Genomic DNA, 22,627 nt, shown 5'->3' with positions numbered 1-22,627 from the left:
TATTTATTATAATGTATTCACTAACTAAAATACAATGCTTCACAAACAAGTCTTGAGATCTTAAATTAATTTAAAATAATCATATGAATAACCAAGTGATTGTGTGATTTCTTTGAAGGTACAAAGTTTATGGCAAAATAAGTGAAAGGAGAACAATTTCCAAAAATGGCCACAAGCAGAAAGACTATATTAAAAACATTCAATCCGTAGAATAATACAAAATAAAATATTATTAATCAGTTCAAGTAACACTAATTTATATTTCTGAATAAACATCATGTCTATATACAGTTGCAGAGACTGCAATTTTACAAACTGATATTCAGTTAAACATATTTCTAACAATTTATACACTATGTACAAACGTAGTTCCACAAGGAACTCTTGATTTCACATGCTTCAACACAGAAGTGCTATACCTACTCCTAAGACAGGATGCTAGCCTTCCCTTTAATTCAAATTCTGAAATGCCTCTTAAAGCACACCAAAAATGCATTTGCAATCATATGGTACTGTTCTCAAATCACTTGTTTGTTACCATATGTTTTGCAACAGGCATAGAAAGAGTCACAACAATAAATAACATTGCTTATTATGAACTATTTAGACTTATATTCACACAATCACACTTTCAGCCTCAATGCTTTAACGAGACTGTAGGATCCATTTATCTTTGCTTTTCTTGACACGTAGATCAAAATTGCAACCACAGGTACTGCTACTGCTGCTACACAGGAGAATGCAATAATCAGGGGCATAATTTGATCTGGTTTTTCCAATTTTCCTGAAAACAGAGACAAAAGGATACAAAAAGTTGTAAGAATCAGTTTTTACACAGATTTTAATGTATAACTAAAAGCAGAGTTATTTTAGTGACCTTAACTGGAACATTTTTTCAGTTTTCTTCCACAAAGCACATTTCAATACCTTTTCCTTGTTTCTTTTTTCGTTAGTAACTCCACAGTAGCACTATAATTCTGAGCCAGAACTTTGGTCTTGAGCACGCTATACAAGTTCAAACACACTTGATATCATCAACTATGAATAATACCATGGAGTTCCTGAAGAATAACAACCAAGAATACTATCTATTTCACCCGGTAAACAATATAGGGATAATTCCATCTCCTGGCAACATAATGCTTCAGGAGAACGTCATGTTTAATAAACTCAGTGTTTAGACCTCTCTGGGTGAACCTCACTGTTCACAAAATGCACAGGGAACTGGTTAGAATCCACCTTTTTCTGGCCCTGTCCCTACAGCTACAGTGCCTACTCATGTAACAGAGACAACATCCACACTATAAGAAGGTTAAATAAAGCAGATCCTCATCATTTGCTCTGTTTTTTCTTTGTTGTTGTTGATGTTGTTTGCTTGGTTTGTTTTTTGTTTGTTTGTTTGTTTGTTTTTTTGTTGTTGTTGTTGGTTTGGGGTTTTCTTGGGGGTCAACTTCAATATTTTTGTGCAAAGATTAGCCGTGAACTTGTTTTGCCTACCTTGACACAAAATCTACTAGAACATACAAACAAAATAAGTTTAGGCAATAGATTTACCTACCTACAACAGCTATCTCTATCACTTTCACATTGTTTCCAACCTCATTGAAAACATCAAGCAAATATCTGCCTGTATCATTTTTGGTTACATTGTAGAGCATGAAGGTCCCATTGATTGCTGGCAGAATTATTTTTTTCTCTTGATTAACTTTTCTCAGGATCATCTGTGATGGTGGGTTACTGTACGTGCTACACATAATAGTGATGTTTTCTCCTTCTTTAACGTTTTCTGATGGATAAACTAACACAGTAATATTCTGAGGAGGAACTGACAAGAAACACAAAGGTAAAGTTTATCAACAAATGGAAGCAAAAAGAACAAAACAATCTCATGAAGTTTGCACATACAAAACACTAATCTAGTTAATGGATTTGCTATAATTTTCAAGTGCGCAGTTTTGGACACTTCTTTGTCACCAGCTATCCTTAAAGCACTGCAGTCAACAGCAGCTGACAGATATAGCATTTTATAAATTGGTGGGGTATTTTATGTATCTTTTACATTATATTGAGCCTTCTTTCCTGGTTTTAAATTCACTGTTCAATTATTTGTGTTCATGAAAGGACACAGACCAACAGACACAGAGGTTGATGTGCTCTCTCAACAGAAAAGAAATAAAAAAGCAAAGGAGAGAGACCTAAAATAGTATCTTTTCACTACATTCCTGTTCAGAGTATGTGGGAGAAGTAGATTTGTGAAATATTTTGAAGCAATTATTTAGTGTTCTGAAATTCCAGTCAGAAGTTTTCAAAACTACTAATATTTAACCACTTACAGAAGAACCTGTACAACACATCTCAGTATTTTTAAAGACATTTCATTGTCATATCATCCACCTTAAAAAATATAAATAAATAAAATTTAAAAAAAAATCAAAATATTAACTCTATACAATGGTTATTTTAACTTACCTTTGACATCAAGTTCTACATCTAAAGAACGATTTCCAAATTTGTTAGTGAATATGCACTGATATTTTCCTGCATCCTTTAGCTGAGCCTTGTCTATGGTGTATTTGCCATCTTCTGTTTCAAGGGCTGTGATCACATCACCTATTTTCTTTTCTAGGATAATCTGAACAGCTGGGACACCTGCAGCTGCACAAGAGATGGTAACACTTTCTCCTTCTCTCACTGAACTCGATGGGAAAACTGTTAGCGATGTATTTTTTGGTGGAGCTACAAGAAAAAAAAAAGTTAGAGATGGATTAGTGCCAGAAATGAGCCCCACACCTACATAACATTACCGTTACCATGCAATAAGCAGCATCAGCAGGGCTAAAGCAGAAGAATATGCTGACTAATGAAATGAAACTGCTGTAATTGAACATAGGTTGAGGAGTCAGCACCTGGCATAGCCAGAATGGAGACTGAAAGTACAGGACACAGAGTTGTAACTGAAAAGAAGGACAAACATGCAATATAACCTCCACAGAAAATCTTTAGAATGTATTTTCTACTTGCATAGTATGCCTAGGATTTCCCTGTGACATTGCTATGGACACTGGCATTCCAAGGGAACAGCTGTTCCCCTCAGCACTACTTCAGATTTCTTTATCGCTTTGAGTGTTGCTTTGTAGTAAATGTATAGAGGCACACATACACAGCAGTAGAGAATTAGAAAAGTAAGCATCGAAATGAAAACCACAGCCCATAGAGAACAGCTAGTAATTAGAAATTAAATTCTGAAAACACAGAAGGAAAGACCAGTAATTTCCTATTTATCAATGTTTCAGCAACTTTCAACTCAATACATAGCCACAGATTAGTTACTGAATAATAGTTAAATGCAAGTAGACTTGTACCTTGTATAACAATGTTCATGGTTGCTTTCTCAGTTTTATTAGTTATAGGATTAATTACTTCACAGATGTACTGTCCTGAGTCAGTGAAATGGGCATGAGGAATAGAAAGGACATTGTTCTTCACAAAATGCTGAATGTTTTCCTTCGCCAGATGTTTTCTCCAAAATACTTTTGCTGGTGGATTACTCTCAGTCACACAAGTAAGTTTTAGAGAGTGTCCTTCCATTGATGAGTTTCCAGGAAATGCATTAATGAAAGTATTTTGTGGACCAACTGGAAAAGAACAAAAGAAAGATAAGGTTAGCATGTTAATGGAGAATGACATGCACACCTTTAACATTAGCTTCTCTACAGTTATACATATATATGCACGCACAACCAAGGAAAAAAAAAACGACACAGATGCCAGTAACACAGTGGAATGATTTTTCCAGACTTGATAAGACACTGAGTTTGTAGTTTTGAAAGCTAAGCTAGATACAATGCATACAAATAACTTCTTCTTCTGTTTACTCTTACGCTTGTCTCCTTATTGCTTAGGGCTACAAACTTGAAACTGCTAAGCATACCAAGGCAATTTTAAAAATAATTGTTTATCTGGATACTATTGTTGCTGTTCTTATGGTCTTCACTTTCTGACTGAGTTCCAGAGCCCTAGATAAGAGTGAGACAGATGAATTCTTACAGGACAGCCTAGATTCTGAACAACAGTAGGTGTCTAAGGCAATGTGCACAGGCTCCTTACTAATTGTTGCTGAATAAACCCATTTAACTTAGATGGCCTAGGCTGAAATCTGAAAACACAATCTGTTCCACAAAGACATTAGAGGTCTGTGTTCAGGGATAATATCTAAATGGTATATCCTACTTTTGATATTTTTGCAATTAAAAATAGATACTAGAAAATAATTGTGTAAATACAAACAAGTGCACATTATAAATGCACAAAATTCATAAATCCATTCCATAAAATATAGCATATAACGCTAATGTAAAAACACTTACAGTGTGCATTCAGTTTGAGAGAAGTTGATCTTTCTTTGGGCTCAAAGTCCATACTGTCAATCTGTAATCTGGCCATACAAGTAATCTCCTTGCCATTGTCTTCAGCTGTGAGGTTAAATGAGTATGCCACAGCTTTGGTTTCTGTTTTTGTGCTGACATCTCCTTCAAAAGTTTTGCTATGAAGAATGTATTCATCTTTCTTTAGGAGTAATTCCAGGTGTTCAGAGGGAAACACATCATGAATTTTACAGATGACAGTGGTGGTTTCTCCAACAACTAGAGATGTGCTGGTCTCAATGACAGGATTGCTGGGAAAAGCTAAAAGAACAAAACCCACTTCTTTAGACTATCAGAGATGGGCCTCAGAGCAGGGTCCAGACAATAAACAACACAAGTTTAAAGGTGCATATCAGCTTCTTATCAACCCTATATAAACTCTATAGCAAGACATACCTTGATATGAAAACTTACAGGTATTTTATAAGCAGTTAACATGCTAAGAAGAAATGCATTTTTACAATTTTTTAGAATATGATCAGAAATTATTTAATGAGATCTCGCAAGGCAACTAATTAAGTGACGCAGCTACCTAAATATGCAGAGGGATCTGTAACAATAGATACACTAGTAGCATCTTATTTTTCATACTGGCAACTTTAGACATCTGAATTGTAACCCTGAATACTGCCAAGACTTTGCACTGTTTCCCATGTATGTCCATCTAAACCGCACTGTTCCATTTGTTCCATTTCTACAAGCGTCTGGGGGAGTCTATGTTCTAGCTTTCAAGTATTACCAAGAATGAGAATATATACTATTTTCAGGGTAAAAAGCTAAACAGAATGGGGCTGAGAAGAAACAGACAGAGGAATCTTTACAAGGAAATGTACATTGTGTTATATCAGACTATTTACCCTAGTGCTACCAGATAACTGCCAACTGCAATATCTAAGAACTATTCTTTTTTAAAGTATAATTTCTTAGCAAAAGAGTACTACTTAAAGAGCATTTTTACTTACAGTAAAGTTCAACTTTGACACTCTTCTCTTTTTTCTCTTTATTGCAGATGACAGTACATAAATAATCGTTAGAATTTTCAGCACTAACTGGATTCATAGTCAAGGTAGAGTATGTCTTGTTGTTGTACACTTTTCCTCCAAGGGGGTAGTCCATTTGGGTTCTCCATGAAAACTTTGGTAATGCGCAGCCAGTAGTATTGCATGTGAGTATCAGTATTTCTCCAATCCGTGCAACAACTCTGTCAGCCGGTATAATTTCCATTTCAAAAGCTTTAACTACAACAGGGAGAAACATACATAAACTCAGCAACACTGTTAAAATTTACATCCCTTTTTATCATGGCCTACTGTGACACAAGGTAACAAGTTTACAGCTGTGTGGAAGTTAAATACAGATCATGCAATTATTTATATCTAAAAAATATCCCGTAAGAATCACTATTTTTCTTCTTTTTTTTTCCTAAGTTAGCAGACTGAGCTGACCCTAACACACACTTCTGATGCATAAAAAGCATAAATCAATGTGGTCAGTGAAAACAGATGAAAAGGCACAATATAACTTTTCAGGAGGATTTTGTTGTAAAACTGTAACATTTAAGGGAAGGGATGTTAAGTAAAATGGCAAGGACAGCTGCCAAATAGCTTTCAGCAGAATATCTAGTATCAAACTTAACTGATACTGTCAGACATGACAGTAAAACCAAATATACAGTGATGTATGACTGTATACCAAATATACAGAGATATGACTGAATGTACAGTTGTTTTCTGGATAGTCTTTCAGCCACTGTAAGAAAGTGATCGTGCAGAGAAAAGCTACAAATAAACGCCAGAAATAAACTTCTTGATATTCTGAAAGAACTACTTAATTGAAATTGTATTCACTGCAATGTAAAAGCAAATGCAACAAAGAGAAATAACAAAACAGTAAATCATAGTTCACTTAACATTTAACAAAACTAAAAGTAAACGAAGCAAACAAATCTTTCCAACTTACCAGTTATTAATACACACAAAATAATGAGCACAGTTTCACTTGTTCTTCCCATCTGTCTTATAATTGCTGTTATTAGGAAAATAAAGTATGATCAAAAGCTTTGCTTCCTTTCCTGTGAAGAAGCACACTGAGAGGCTGCTGCTCTGCAACTGAGTTGCTACAAGTGCTCTTTATAAAGGCTCTTGTTTAAGTGGAGTGGGAAATCCCTGCACGGGGAAATCCAGATTAGGGAGGAACAGATCCATGTTTGGTGGCCTCAGCGCCCTCTGCTGCTTTTTTTTTTTTTTTTTTTTTCTTTTTTTCTTTTTTTCTTTTTTTTCTCCATTCTTTTAAATACAAAATTTAAAGCTCGGGGTATGAAATATTAACACCTGTAATATAGTTCTTAGTACCATTAAACACAGCAAGACAAGATCTGATCTTTCAAACATTTAATAAAATGAATGGATGTGGGTAACTTACAGTTGTAAGTAACTGAGACTATATCTCAGATAGAGATGTCATTCAGATTTGCTTTTAGTTCAAATATTTTTGTAGGACTGTGTCCTTTGAGAAAACTGCTCGCAATATTACTTTATGAATAATGTTCCCTAACATGGTAACACTTTGAGGACTACTACTGCTCTCAGAAGCGATGTTACTCACGCTGCTAAGTATTTTTAATCCCTAAAAATGAAGTTAGCTAACAGAGGTCTGCAGACTTAGATAAAAGCAGCAAGAAATTCAGTGCAAAACATACTTGTATTTAAAATGCATTTGGAAAATCATTTGGTGTAAGATAGTCAGACTGTGTATTTGACATCTATGAAATACCATCATGAAGCAGGTTTTTAAAAGAGCATCACTTTCTTCTGCTACTTAGTAGGTGAGTAATACACTGGAAAAATGAAGGCTGAAGCTATAATGCCATCAATGCTCAAGAAATGTACTTGCTGAAAAGTTAGCACTACACCAACATAATACTTTTTGAGCCATGAAGATTTTCCAGTCAACAATCTAACAGGAGCTCTAAAATATCAGACTGAGGTGACAGAAGCACCAGAAAGTACCTACAGAAGCACTGTAACTGCCCCTACATTTTCATCCTCATCAAAGGACGGTTAGTAATAATGAATAGAAACAAAAAAACTGTCATGAAATACATGAACAACACTGTTCTGTTAGTACCATTTATCAAATCCAGAAACAAAAACCAACAAAATCTGCCTGGAGTAGGTAACAGCAACCACAGAATGCAATTTTACTTCACATATCAGGCTTTGTTAAAGGGAAGCACATTCTCCCAGTTGAGCAGCAAATAAATACTTTTTCATAATAAGAGTTGAAATTCCTTAGTTTTAACAGCTCAATAATCATAACCTCAGCTAAAGGATAAAAGGCTAAATTTCCCTGTTTCTGGGAAGCTGGTTTCTAGATCCAAGAAAATACAAATATAGAAGGCAGTATCCGCATGCTGGAAAACTGTAATCAAACCCTTCATCAGATAACACGGAAAAGGAAATATCTCTGTTCCAGCTTCCACTCAATTAAACTGGACAGCTGCCATTAACTTTACAGGAGTTGGATCCGCACCAGGAGTACTATATGGAGTGGTTAGATTTAACCCAGACAGTATAGGTAAGAGCAAGGCCCATACATATTGAAGTACATACGGATCTCCCAAGATATTCAGAAATTTCTTAAAATTTGCTCTTTCCCCAATCTCAAACATGAGCCTCCTTAGCATTTTGAAAAGAACGTATATTTACTGTTGCCTGTACCACCCTCAGCATCAACCTGCAAATAGGAAAATAGGTATCAAGTCAAGGTTTGTTTTCAGAACTGGTTGCTCCACCTGAAAGCAGAAAGCAGCTGACAAATTTTAGGGATTTACAAGAGTTCAGATAAGCTTTTTATTCAGACATCACAGAGGACAGTGCTGGTGATTAAAAAAAATAAATAAAATAAAATAAAATAAAATAAAATAAAATAAAATAAAATAAAATAAAATAAAAAAAGAGGCACATTTACAAGTATTATAGGATCAGCTGTAAGAAATTCTCACACACAGAGCACAGTGAATGCTGGAATGTAACCAGTATTAACAAAAAATTATTAAAGGCACAAGAAACTAAAAGATTTAAGCACCGGAATGTAAATACGTGTTTTCCAATATATCTAGCAATCAAAAGAGACTTTTCTCAGGCTTTGGTGGACAAACCAAGATAAAACAATTATGTCTCAAAAGACAGTTTGAAAATATTGCACACATCATTTTTGGCCTGGTATCAGAAAATACAAACACCCCTCAGGAAATTGAAACTTAGCTTAGACTTGCTCTCGAATGTAAAAGAAAACTATTTCAGAACTGTCATACACATTTACTTTAATCCAATACTTCTAAAACCCTATTAAATATTTAGGATAAATTTCACTTAATTTCTGCTAGACAAAAGAAATCACGAGTTTATGATAACTTAAATGAGCTATTTGAGCACACTGTGCATTATGCAACATGTTAACTATTTAACATTTGAAACATCTCACATCTCCTCCACTGAAGGATATTCTAAAAGCTGAAAGGCTAAAAGTCAGGCAGAATTTGGTATCTTAAAATCTTTGCCATTCTTTCTGTGATTTTTTGTGATTCATGTCCAAGGATCCATAGAAAAGAGCGTTAGTCCTCAACTTCTTTCTTACCACATGACAATAGTAGAATTTTTGCAAAGCCCCAAATTGGAGAGGAGAGCATCACTAACTTCCTATAATTTTCATACCTGGATGGGAAGGATGAGATCTACTTGCAAGTTTGAGGGGCTGTGTCTCTTTCTGGAATTGTAACTTTCTTCTAACTACAAACAAACACACAAAAAAATCCCATCAACATATTATCCTGTAACCCAGATAACATCTGACAATTGTGCTCCACACCTAAATTGTCATCTACTGGAAAAAAAAAAAAAAATAAATAAACCAAGAAAGATTCATCATGTTTCTTTCTCTTCTCTGGAATTTCTGAAATACTTTATATGTACTTCCTTCTTGGTTTTCCTCAGGCACCACTTCACCAGCATGCCATTTCCTGTTTGGTTAGTTTAACTGCACAGCATTTGGAGACACCCAGGATACAAATGAAATGCCAGATAACATGATACAGAAGTGTGATAAGCTGCACAGGCAATAAAATAGCTAAGTTATTACTTCTACTCAGAGGCATTGTTTCTTTGATTTCACAGAAGAAGCAAAAAGTTCACTATCAAAAAAATAGCAGCTAACAAAAAGTCCCTACTTTTTGTCTTAGTTCATGCTGGCAAAAAAAAAAAAAAAAAAAAGAAAAGAAAAGAAAAAAAACAAGCTATGGAAATTCCAGGTTTCATTTCTGAAAAAAGAAAATGCCATTTGAGTGGTGCTGGATCTAAAAGTGAAACCATTTTATATCCTTTACAACCACTTACAGTAACTGAGATTCTACTGTCTTCATAAATACATAGGTTGGGAAAAATTAACCCTTTTCTTTCTGAAATATGCAATAGTGGGTATCAAGAGCCAAATTCAATATGAACTCTGGAGTATTCAAAATCTTCTTGTGAATTTTGATGTGAGAGCTCAAACCTACTTTTATTTTGAGCCAAACACACTGAAATACAATCAAGTCAGTTGCTCTTACTGGAATCACAACTTTTCAGGCAAAATTTATTCAACATGGTCAGAGTACAGAAAAAAAAGAGGAATCTGGGTCAAAGTGCAGAAACTGGCTAGGACCCAGAATATGGCAAGATAAAGTAAGCTGAAAAGATTAAAAGACTTAAAGATTGCAAATTAGTAGCTTAGTTCTCCCAGCATTCCATGTGAAATACCAATATCAGTAAATTTGTCGTATACTTCATTAAGGCCAACATTTCACATCATCAGATGAAGCTAATCAAGAAGAGGGTGAGGAGAACTTCTGACCAACCTTTGTTATTACTTGCCAGAAGCCCATCTCCAAAGCATTTGTACACACTGTACCATGCAAAAAGGGAAATCAGTTACTTCTCATTTCCCATCTCCTTGCTTCTCAGTCATTACGGTACACGTATGTCCCTATGGGGCTAGAAAGGAAAAGGAAAATGAAAACGAGTCCTGTAGCAGATCATTCTAGCTGGATCAGAAGCCAAATGGCACATGTGAGAAATGAATTCAGAATTCTGACTTTCCTAGACAGCCTACTGATAGCTGCACTGCTATGGATAATCTTGAAACTTGTCTATCACAGACATCATTCTCTTATGATGGCTCTCATTCTGAAGAGCTGCATTCAGCTGTATAGGTGTTATTTTTGCAGCACTGTGTTACATAAATGTTATCTTTGAAGTCACACAGTAGACTGCCTCATTACCAGATAGAAGTGTTATATGGATGCCAGAAATAGTTAACCGATTTAATAATGCACAATTTGAGTATCATCATTTTCAAACCTTCCATTAAGAAAGATGAAAGGGAATGCAAAACCTATTTACTTTTAATAGGCATTATATATATATTATTTAATCTATCTATATATAGATAGATTATATATATATATATATAATCTAGAAAAAGACACCTTTCCCTCTCTAGAAACAGACTGGAAGTTCTACAGTAAGCAACCCTCCAAACAGAAGTAAGAAAAACTGGATAGATTTTTACTTTGATTGAGCCAAGAAGTCAAATATCTTAGACAAGGTATTCTACAATAACAAAATACATGTTTGTGTGTACATACTGTAACAAAGTGACACTTAAAGCCAGTTTCAAGTCTGTAAAGGATACTGCACTTATCCTACTTGCTTCTGAATGCACTCTATCCTAAATCAACAGTATGCCATTTTGTTACTTACACTACCTTTTTTCTATCCAGAGGTAAGTAGCATCTTAGCTACTTGCTTTGTTAACATTTTCATGGAAGAATTATGTGAATGTAGAATTAGTCATGTGATAAAAACCACTGGCAGCTGAGTTTTTATAGACAAGCAACAGTAAGAAAGATGCAAGTTCCTGGATTTACTTTTCCTTTCAAGACAATTACTTGGCAAAGTATCAAAGCCCAAACCCGTGTCTCAGATAGACAAGTGAGGAAGAATGACTTTCATAGTTGTGTCAGCCTCTATCACAGACCATGTTGCTCTCTAGTGATAAGAGAGGCAACTGGAGAAACGTGATGCATATTTGAAATTGCTGTCAGGCAGCATAAAGCTTTGTACTGAATTTACTTGACAAATATCCGACTTTCAGCATTCCCATGCTTCTTAAACAAGGATCCCCCCTGAAATTTTCCAGAATATATGAATACCAATTCATAAGGAACAGATTACTCTGTTAGTTGGATACATTTTGTCTCCATTGACTTTGTTTCTGACTACAACCAACTCAAGCATGAGCAACAGACATTAGTACTTCTTTTTCAGCAGCTCAACTCCAAACAAATGCTCGACTGATATCCTGAATACAAAAAGACAAGAAGCAAGGTGACTTCAAGGCACAAGAGTTTCCAGGGGCATGTTCACAGGTGAATTCATCAAGATCTTGAGAAAATTATAGCGAATTAATAAAACACAGCTATCTTACTCTGAAAAGAAATACACTCGAGCAATTGTTGGTAACAACAGACAACTTTTTTGCCTCTGTCTTCTATGATAACTGCTCACCACACAACTCTCAAGTGTTTGGTTTGGCAGGAGAGGACTGGGAAAGCAATGCCTCTCTCACTGCAAGCAAATATCAGGTTCGTGACCACCTGAGGAACCCAAACATCCAGAAGTTTATAGGTCCCAATGAGATGCATTCCAGAGTCCTAGGGGAATGTGGTCACCAAGTCACTCTCAATGATATTTGAAGTCATGGCAATCAGGTGAAGTCCCTGGTGACTGGAAAATAAGATAACATCACAGCCATTTTTAAGGAAGGTAAAAAGAAACTGGGAGCTACCATCCTATCAGACTCACCTCTGTGCCAGGAAAGATCATGGAGCAGATGCTCCTGGAAGCTATGCTAAGGCACATGGAAAATAGAGAGGTGATACGGGATAACCAGCATGGTTTCACCAAGGGAAAATCCTCATTGACCACACTGATGACCTTTTATGACGGTGTCATTGCATCATTGGACAAGAGAAGAGCTCTGGGCAACCTGATTTAGCTGTGGAATTACCTTTTCAGTGCAGGAGATTTAAGATTCACTTTACACTTCCAACCTTTTTTAGTGACCAAACCTCAGACAATCAAGCTCAGTGCTCTGACTGACACAATTACATATGGCACATGACAGAGAATAGCACTTTTCTGGCACATAACTATAAAACAATCAATTGTGAATAACTGGAAGTCCGGGTAGGATCTAATTATTAGAAACAGGACATGAAATCAAGCAAGAAATCAACTGTAATTTCTTGGTAATCTCATTATAACCAATCTAAATCAGTTTCATAGCTATTTTAAAAAAATTATTATTATTATTATTGTTTAAGTCAACAAAGGTGAAAAACTATGAAAGCCTGACCTGAAATGTGATACAGAACTTCTAGTTTTATCTGTGCTTTAACTGCATGCTGGCTCTCAAAAAAGAGCTGTCTAGATTATTTGAAGAGCTCTGTCAAGTATATAGCATTCCAAGAGCCTGGAATGAAAGTGTAGCCTGCATTGTCGCATCTCAGTTTACAACACACAGGAGTGTTTAGTAAAAGCGAGAACAGCTTTGTGATTCCCAAATGAGTAAGGAATAATTGCCCAGGAGCCCAAGGCAGCTTTAAAATGTCACAGTTAAAGCGGAATGCAATCAACCATTCTTGCCCATGAAGAATAGGACTTTGCAGAGAAATAAATCACAGAGTCTCTTCTCTGAAAAAATCTTCTGCTTAATGTAAGCACAGATGCCAGACACTGCCACTAACTTCATCAAATTTACAGACAGTGGGAGGTTATTTGAAAGTCCACTAAAATAAATTCTGACAAATAACATGAAAATCTTCTTACTTTAAAACTTAAAATCTTTCCTAACAAATTCCAGTTTTCTGCTCAGAAATCAGTTAACATCGCTTCACAAAACACAATAAATAATGTAAGGTAACAGGAAACTAATAATCAGGATAAGGTTCTTCCTGAAACATTATTAAATAGTCTCAAGTCTTCAGTATCTCATATATTTTAGGAATTGTTTTTCACATTCTCAGGTATTTCAAATGGAAGGACAAGTGGTGCTACCATGTATATTTCAGGTAAAAGAAAATATTATAGAGGATATTCATAGCCTCCTATTCTTACCTTAGAAAACACATTATGTTTTGGGTTTTTACCTCCTTACCTAAACAGGAAATATTTTCATCCATAAATTCTGCTGCTACTGTTTCTCTCTTATGCTACAGAAATCACATGCAGATTGTTTCAAATATACTAGAAGTGCAACTTTATTCCAAAACTTTTGACATAAAAGATTTATAAGAGTCTTTATTCTTTATACCTTTGCAATAAACACGAAAAGCAGGCCAGAGAATAGCTGACCAACAAGATCAACACAATATTAACAGTATTTCTGGAATTTCACTCTTGTTTGACTATACTCTTCAGTTCATTTTTATAGGGAAGAGATATATAATCCAGGCTTTGACATATCACCAAATTTTATCAAACTTAGGATTTTGTCTGGATAAAATTATGTCTGTAAGCTTTAATGTATTTGATAAAATTCTCTTTGGCATGGCCAAAAGTAAATGGAAAGGCAGAACCTTAAGAACAGTGGCAGCACAATTAATACTTTTGATTACAAAAAGGACTCTGAGAGATGTTTTCTATGCATCTAGTTTTTGAGAGTATTATTCAACATAAGAAAAAACCTGTGAACACAAGGAAATTACTTTGAAAAATGTCTAAGACTGGAAATATAAATCTATTGACATACATTCCTAAAGCCTGTAGCTTCAGAAAATCTTATCCTAAATACATTATAAACATAAAAATGTATAATACTAATTAACACTGGTTAATTAGAGATCAAGAAACACCTGTACTGTTCTGCTGCTCTAAAAACAATGTTGCTACTTTATACAGCTCCTCTACACTCCTACAATAAAAATTTACTCTCCATGCAACTACAAAACAATTTTATCATTGTTGAATTTAGGACGCTACCGAACTTCATCCAATTACCCCTTCTGAGCACCTCAGTTTTGCAGAGGCTGCCAAACATTTGCTTTGCAAATCAACTGTTACTATCCGTAAACTGCTACTAATGCAATACTTCCAGGCTGCCCCACAGTCCTGTTACCACAGTTCATCTGTTTCTTCTGTGTAGCAACTTCACCATCTGCTGACTTTACACTATATGCTGCATAAAGCTGACTGCTGTCATCCATAACTGAAGGAAAGCTCAAATGGACTCAAATAAAACATTTTTAGACACACTAGCAAACTTTGTATTGTCCCCGTTAGTTGTGTAATGTCTTACTGATTTCTTACAACTGAAAGCATCATATTTACTACCATTAGAAACTAGAAAGACTGAAAAACTGAAGAGCAACTCTGCTGCCAAGGATCTGTATAACCAAAGTTAAAAGGAACAAGATTCCTAAGTACTTTTTAGGGATCTCCTTGTATGGCAGTGGTCAAGCATGAAGCACAGCTGCAGTTCAGAAGGCTCCTTGCCACAGTATAAAAGTTTGTAAAATTTATCACAAATAATAAATACATTTAAAAGAATAAACCTCAACAGTGAAAATTAGCTTTGCAATACAACTTCAAGACGCATTAACACTGATCTCAAAAAACAAGAAAGTTAAAAAGAAAACACAAGAAATAGTACATCCCCAACAAATATAGACAAAACAATTTTTTTTAAAACAATGCTTTCTTTCCATTCTTGCAAGAAAAACATCTACAATTTTACTAACTTTTTTATTTTTCCCCAACTTCAACATAAAAATCTCCACGTTCTCCAACTATGTCATATGTGAAACTTTACTATGGACTTAGTCCTTTTTGAAACCCTAATGTCACTCAGTGGATAAAGAAAGAAACAGGATATCCAAGTAAAACAAACAAATATAGGAAGAAATTTGTTTATGTAATGGCAACTAGGTCCTGACATAAACAATATTGTCATTGTTTTTTTCCTTTGCCATAAGTTTTATGACCCTTCTTTTCATGGTTTGGGGTTGTTGGTCTTTTTTTGTTTGGTTGGGTTTTTTTTGTGTTTTTTTGTTTTTTTGGGTTTTTTTTTTGTCTTTCTTGCTGATTTATTTGTCTATCTCTATGGCAAAGGCAAATATCCTTTGGAAGGAAGACCATCTTCCCTCCTCCACACTTCCTTTGGGACAGAAAAGAATGAACATCAGTTTATTGCCTGTACAGAACTGGCCACCTGGACAGTGAGACCTACAGGTCTCAGGCCAGAAGTGAAAGACTACATCATATTCTGGCAAAATTGCCTGAGGAGCAGATTGTTTGCCACATCAGCAGCATTTACCATTGGTCCAGTAACACAGAGCAAGTAGTCAACAGCGGATGCTGAAGACTGCACATAAAAGGCCAAGTTTATCAGGCAGTGCTTTAAATAATTTCCTCATTTGTGCAGGATATCATGTACTGTTACTTGAGATATGACTTCCTTCTTTAAGTTTTCTTATTTTATTGCAAATATTCTTCCTCCAACAGTGAAAAAACAAACCCTAAATGAAAAAAGTCAGAACCCACGCAGAGTAAACAATATGTATGAAGAGTGGTAGACACAAGAGCATACATATTTGTTAAAAGTTAAAAAAAAAAAAAAAATTATCTTCAAAAAAATCAATTAGTTTCATGAAAGTTGCCCAACTAAAATGCATCATATAGTCAGAGGGCATTATTATTTGAAATCAAAACCTATTTAATACAAGGAAACAATACCTGTGAGAGCTCAATGGAGATGACTACAAGTAGACAGATAAATATCCTACTTTTTTTTCCCCTTGTGTAATGCATTCTATTTTCTATTGTGTTACTGTTCATTGTGTGAGTTCACAATGATCCATTAATAATAATGGATGTAGTTCTCATTCAGAAAAAAATAAAGGCAATCAAGACATAATGCCACTTTTATATTTACTTCTCTACAGAGAACCACATAATCAGAGTGATTAGGCCATACAAACATCCAGGAGATTTACTTCACGTGGGTGTTGTAGAGCTTGCCAGTAATCAGGCAGTGCAAGTAATTTATCTGCAATAACTTCAGAAAGTTATTGGCAGGGATTATCACTTGCTTTTTTTTTTGGACCATTTCAAAGAGGACAAAGCCCTGCCTTCCTTTGGAAGAACTGCAGAATTGCGAATGACTGCCAAAAGAAACAGAGTTTGCTGGGAAAAATAACTTTAAAACAATGCAATAGGTCACTGGAAGTTTCCCTCCAATATTTCTTAAATGTAACCACTGGCGAGACTGGGGAGGTAGTGCTTTTCACTTGAACTAATAAAAAAACAAATAACATTTGAAGTGTCTTTTAAAGGGAAAAGTATTGCTAGGACAGTTGGAAACTAAATACTATTATGAGACAGAGGGCTGCTCCAATCTGTTCTCCTAATTCATGAACTATGGTCACTTTAGTCAGCTTTACTCTGTGTCCCTGATTGAACAAAAAACTTCCAGGCCTAATATAATTAGAGCAACAGTATTAGAAAATGATTAGGGACAGCTGTAAATACATGCAATGTAGCTTATATTATTCCACTGGATGAGGTCTGGGAATTAAAAATGAAGAGTTTCATAGGAAACACAGTGAGAAAAAGAGGTTTTAGTAAAATACTTGTATGATACTTGTTAACAAAACATATGGAAAAATCACATATGCTGCAAGTCCTCATACATTTCAAGACTTCGTACTATGCCATAGCATGTGGAATTGATCAGTTTCTAACCGTTTCTTTAGTTAGGAGATTGTCACATTTTGGGGCAAGTCAATATGCTGTGATACTGCACTCACAGAGAATGCTCATGTATTCCTTTGCAATTACTGGGTCTATAAACACACAAATCTAACTAACATACAGCCAATGCCCAGAATGATAATTTTAGTCCAGGCTTTCAGTACAATTTTGGAGCAAAATTTTTTCCTCTTTCTTAAGTCAGCCTTGCCTTGTATTGCCTGTACGAAGAATTGACTATGATGGGAGCAAGACAAACATCCTCCATCTATCATGAAGACATCTTTTCCAAATAGCTTCCTCAACATAATTTCCAAGTTTTTAATTTTGATGTCTACTTGAAAAAATGGTAAAAGTACATTTGTTGATATTATGAGCAAAATAATAAAATACTGAGGAAGAAAAGAGAAGAAAAATATAGAACCTCAAATGTCTGTGTGAGAGTCATTGAAACAGAGGCACCCTACAGAACAGTGTCAAAGAGCAGTGGATGCTTTTGGAGTCTCCACCCTGAACCAGTTCCCTGTTTTTCCAAGCTTCACCAACTGATACTAAATACTAGAAGGCCCGCCTTCATGAAATCACCTTATTACAGACCCTATACCCTGTATATAAACCCTTTTAATCACTGAAATTAAGCTGTCATGCAGCTGTGAATTCTATGCAAACTGACCATTGCATACACACCAGATCAAAAGCTGGTATGAACTTACCTGAACAAAAGACCCATCTTCTCATTTTCACTGTGCAGCATCCCAAACTTCTGAGGTGAAAAGGAAAAAACAATCATTAATTTGAACTCATTTCTTAGCTATTGATGAGTTTGTTCATTCAGATGTAGAGTTAGCATTAGACTTTCAACATGCTCATTAAAACCATACAGGTGTATTTACGGAAACAAAGCCTCATAGAATAACAGCAATTAGTCATGGATCAAATACTGCTAATAAAAATGGAAGTGCTTTGTACTTCCAAACTTGTTCTAGTGAATATGACTATTGCTTAAAAAAAAACTGTTTCATAGAAACTCCCACATCAATAGTTATATGTAGAAACAACAACAACAAAAAAAACCCAACATATTCAGATTCTGCATTGACATGACTTGTTAAAACAAAAGGGCTCTCCGGATAATTTTTAATAGTCTCAGAAATTTGTTTGTGTAAAACAAAGACGTTTAAGATAATTGTTCTCAGTATGTTTCAAACTCTATAATCTTCCTATTTTATTTTTGTATTCTTTTCAAAGTCCTCACACAATGCAAAATGCATTGTGTAAAATGCAGCCTGAAGCAGCAAGAAATATAATTAGGCCCATGCTGTTTATTGCACTTCAATCACTGAATCATAGACTGTTTTATGTTGGAAAGAACCTTAAAGAACATCTAAACCCAAACACTCTGCCACAGGCAGGTTTGCCAACCACTGTATTAGGCTGCCCAGGACCCCCTCCAAACTGGCCTTGAATACCTCCAGCATCCACAACCCTTCTGGGCAACCTGTTCCAGCACCTCACCACCCTCTGACTAAAATATTTCTTCCTTATACCTAGCCTAAATCTCCCCTCTTAATTTAAAGTCATTCTCCCTAATCCTATCACTGTTAGACCATGTAAAGAGTCAGACTCCTTCCTGCCTATAAGTTCTCTTATAGTAAGTACTGGAAGGCCATGATGAGGTCTCCCCACAGCCTTCTCTTCTCCAAGCTAAACAATCCCAACTTCCTCAAGCTTTCTTCACAGCAGAGGTGCTCCAGCCCTTTGATTATCTCTGTGGCCCTTCTCTGGACCTGCTCCAATAGCTCTGCATCCTTCCTGTACCCAGCTTGGACTCCAAATGGGTCCCTACAAAGGCAAAGCAGAGGGAGCAATCACCTCCCACTCCCTGCTGGCTACCCCTCTTTTGATACAACCCAGAGTGTACTCCACGATCTTCCAAGGCAGAGATGTGAAGCTCACCAGCCTGTAGTTCTCCAGGTCTTTATCCCTTTCTTTAATACGGGAATGATGTTTCCCTTTTTCCATCCACAGGGGACTTCACCTGACTTCCATGATTTTTCAGATATGATGGAGAGTGGCTTGGCAACCAGATCAGCCAGTTCCTTCAGAACACAAGGATGTGTGTCATCTGGCCCTTTAGACTTGTAAAGAGGTCCTGGACTTGCTCCTCTCTTATACTGCGAGGGATTTTGCTCAAGTTCAATTCCATCCGCACCTTGGCTTTCCTGACTCCATCAATGCATTTCTGGACAGCGTCCCTATATCCTTCCCAGAACACACATCCCCACCTACCAGTGATATCTAAAGATAAATAAATTAATTAAATTTGATCCAAACGTATAAATCATAATGTGTCCCTTTTTACTGTCTTTAGAGTACAATAATTAAAGCAGGTTGGTGGAAATTACTGTATTTTTCCCTATGGAAGCTTTTTGGCTGTAAGTAACTACCAATTAACACTATTTTTAAAGCATCTTAATTAATCTACTGCATTGTATGTTTTCAGTACTACCGTTTTCCTTAATAATTACAGAAACAGCTTCTGAATAAAATCTGAAAGTTCTCAACATCACATTTCACACTTTCTGAAAGTTTTAGATCTATTTTCTAGCTTTGGGTCATTATCCTTCTGAATGCACACAAATGCCTGCATATATAGGCATTTTACAAGTACAGCTGAAAACACAACTTCTGGAGCTTGCTTATATTAGATTTTAAAAGATATTTCTAATATCCCACAACTAAAAATAAGTAGTAGTTCTTACTAATTACAGATGTTCTTGAAAACACGTCAGCAAATTTTAACCTGTTTTTATTTAAAACAAACCAGCAATTTTACAAAAAGATAGCTATGAAGTGAAATATACCCTTTGGAAGAGGGGTGTCCCTCTGCAAAGTAGTTTTTCAGCAGTGCAGTGGCAAATGCCCCAATCTGTTCTGGCAAGTTTAAAATTGGGGAAGCCCTGTTTGGAAGGTACTTGGAAGATCTACTTCTCACATGCATATACTTCTCCATATATACAAAACTGTTCTCAAGCCCAAAGGAACTTAAAAGTATTTCCTTCTTCACTACCACTTCCTTCTTGACTTATCACACAGCTTAGCAGCCTCTGGTTCCCAGCAAATGCACTTTTGTCAAAGCGAACAGCAACAACCTAAAATGATAATCTGCTGCTCTGTCATTCTATCCTTAACAAGTCTGTGTAATACCAAACCTTGGCTATTCTCTTTTGATATAACATTTTTAAAAGCTAACATTTACACTCACTTCAGGTATATGGAACTTTCAAACTTTTAATGCAGAAGAGTCTCTATAGGTACCTGGGCTCTCATCATTAAATTTCCTTTCATTCATCAGTAAGTTAACAGTTACTTAAAACTTCTTGCTGTTATTTAATTCTTCACTTCATTTTCAGCATTTCAGTTTGACTACTTTCCTCCTTAATTACAAAGCTATCTGCAACTCTTTATACTAGTGTTTCAGCACATACCCTTTGCACATTTATTTTCTCTAAATTCTGCCAAACTTGTTTTTTAATTTAATAATCATTTTTTACATAAATGGTTCTCACAGTTTCTGTTACCATAACTGATTTTGTGTCTTCTCCCAGTCCTCTCAAGATAACACAAACAAATCCCTTCTTTCTTTTCCAGTACGCCTTTCCAGAAGTGAGCTTCCAAAAGTTTGAATTGCAGCTAAGCTCGTACTCACCTTGATGAAAATCTCTTTCTCCTTTGTAAAATTTTCTTCACTTATAGTTGAAGTGTTAGCAAAATCACTCAGCTGTCTACTTTTCCATAAGCCATTAAAGGTGCAGCTGCTATTGACTGTAATCTGGAAGCCTTCCAATAGCTACAAATAGTAAATTAACTATATTTTGTGGCATAGTATTGGAGGGTGTTTAACCTTTTTACATTTATTATAACTTCCAATACTGAATTCTCAAACTGCTCGCTTCCAAATCCTTCCCAAATTTAGTCTTAAATTACTCACCAGTATTGCATAAACATGCTATTGTTCTCTTCCTGCTGAGTTCCTCCTGTCATTCCAGATAGTTCATTAGCACAAAAATAGCCTAATTAAATTGATTAAGATTTCCTACTATTCTTTTTCTCAGTGATCTTGTTGGAAATGCCCTACCGACTGAGGCAGAGAACTGGGGAAAAAAATCTAAGATATTGAGCATGAAAACTTGATATTGGAGCATTAAACAATGAAATCACAGGCTCACAGCAACTTACAGGCTTTCTTTAAAAAATATTAGCTAGCTTTTGCTAAAGCAATCACATCTTAATAGTTCTGAACACTTTTTTTGAACATATGAACAAGTATTTAATGAGGTTTGAAACTGGAAACACCCCTGTAAAAGTGAAGAAAGGAAAATCTCCACTTTTCCACTCCATTATTGCACTCTAAATTTATTTATATAGAACTAACATCAGAGTCATGGAGGAAGTGGAACATTTAGAAATATGGAGAAATGCATTTCTGATATTTTGTGGAGATAAACAGCGGCCTGTGTTATTCCAAAAATCTACTGCTTTTATCTATTCTTACCCAGTAAAAAACCCAGTCTCTTTGAGATGATCATCCCTTCCATACTTAGTGTTAGAATTATTCTTTCATTTATCAAGACTATAGTAAGACTGAAAGAAAATGCCAGACTATCACCTGCCTCACCCAAACGCTTGCAAACAGCAGAGCAGACAGGTGGAGGCGAGGCTCATTCTCCAGCTTGTTCTACTGATGACTGAACATTCTCTTCTTTTTTCCTTAGGTCTCACCTTTATTGGAGTAAAGCTGTTTGTAGATGCTCCGGCTCATAAAAGAAATACTGTAGTTTAGAGCGTGAAATGGCTGGAGCTTAGACTCAAGGAAGAAACAGAAAAGTGTGAAGCACAAGTGAGTAAGAAGTGGGAATTTTGCTCTTCTCTGCTCTGGAAGAGAGGCTGCTGCTCATAGGAAGTTGCCTTCCAGGTGGTTGAGGAAGCTGTGGCTGATTTCAGAGCTGTGAAGAAAAGACATACTTGGACAGACAGACTGGAAACACTTACATATAAGCTATTATTACAGCCAGCAAAATTAAGTTTCAATGGAAGATGAAAAGAAAGACGTGATTTTCCACAAGGTGTCTTTTTATCTACAATAGTAGTAAGTAGACTTGAAGATTGCATCCAAAACCAAGGCAAGCAGAAAAATAGTTTTTCACCTTCAGCTCTTAACTCTGCTCTGTGGCCTGGCTCCCTCCAGAAGTAGTCTGGAAGACACGGCATAGCTGAATGACTGCAACTGTATTAAAGCATCCATGGAAATAGCAAGTACCATCGGGAACCTCTTCTAATTTTCAAAGGAAATAAAAA

At 35.8% G+C, this 22,627-nt stretch overlaps 1 protein-coding gene across 3 annotated transcripts; it reads right to left on the bottom strand.

Moving 5' to 3' along the window:
- Positions 1-107: 107 nt before the first annotated feature.
- On the bottom strand, positions 108-18,094 carry VCAM1 (vascular cell adhesion molecule 1). 3 transcript variants are annotated; one of them, XM_015870437.3, is made up of 7 exons: positions 17,983-18,094; positions 5,387-5,662; positions 4,368-4,685; positions 3,363-3,635; positions 2,470-2,736; positions 1,559-1,825; positions 108-784 (listed from the first exon to the last, which is right to left on the bottom strand). In XM_015870437.3, the coding sequence occupies exons 1-7, from the start codon at positions 18,005-18,007 to the stop codon at positions 624-626; spliced, it is 1,587 nt and encodes a 528-aa protein (XP_015725923.2). In that variant the 5' UTR covers positions 18,008-18,094; the 3' UTR covers positions 108-623. The 3 variants fall into 3 exon arrangements, with proteins under 3 accessions (XP_015725923.2, XP_015725922.2, XP_015725924.2); XM_015870436.3 differs by lacking the exon at positions 17,983-18,094 and adding an exon at positions 6,384-6,530; XM_015870438.3 differs by lacking the exons at positions 1,559-1,825; positions 17,983-18,094 and adding an exon at positions 6,384-6,530.
- Between the last annotated feature and the right edge of the window lie 4,533 nt (positions 18,095-22,627).

This window comes from Coturnix japonica, chromosome 11 (assembly GCF_054131305.1).
Source record: "Coturnix japonica strain WE chromosome 11, WE-NBRP24, whole genome shotgun sequence".
NCBI lineage: Eukaryota > Metazoa > Chordata > Aves > Galliformes > Phasianidae > Coturnix > Coturnix japonica.
Note: the sequence above shows the minus strand (reverse complement) of the source record. Positions and strands in the feature narration are given on the sequence as shown.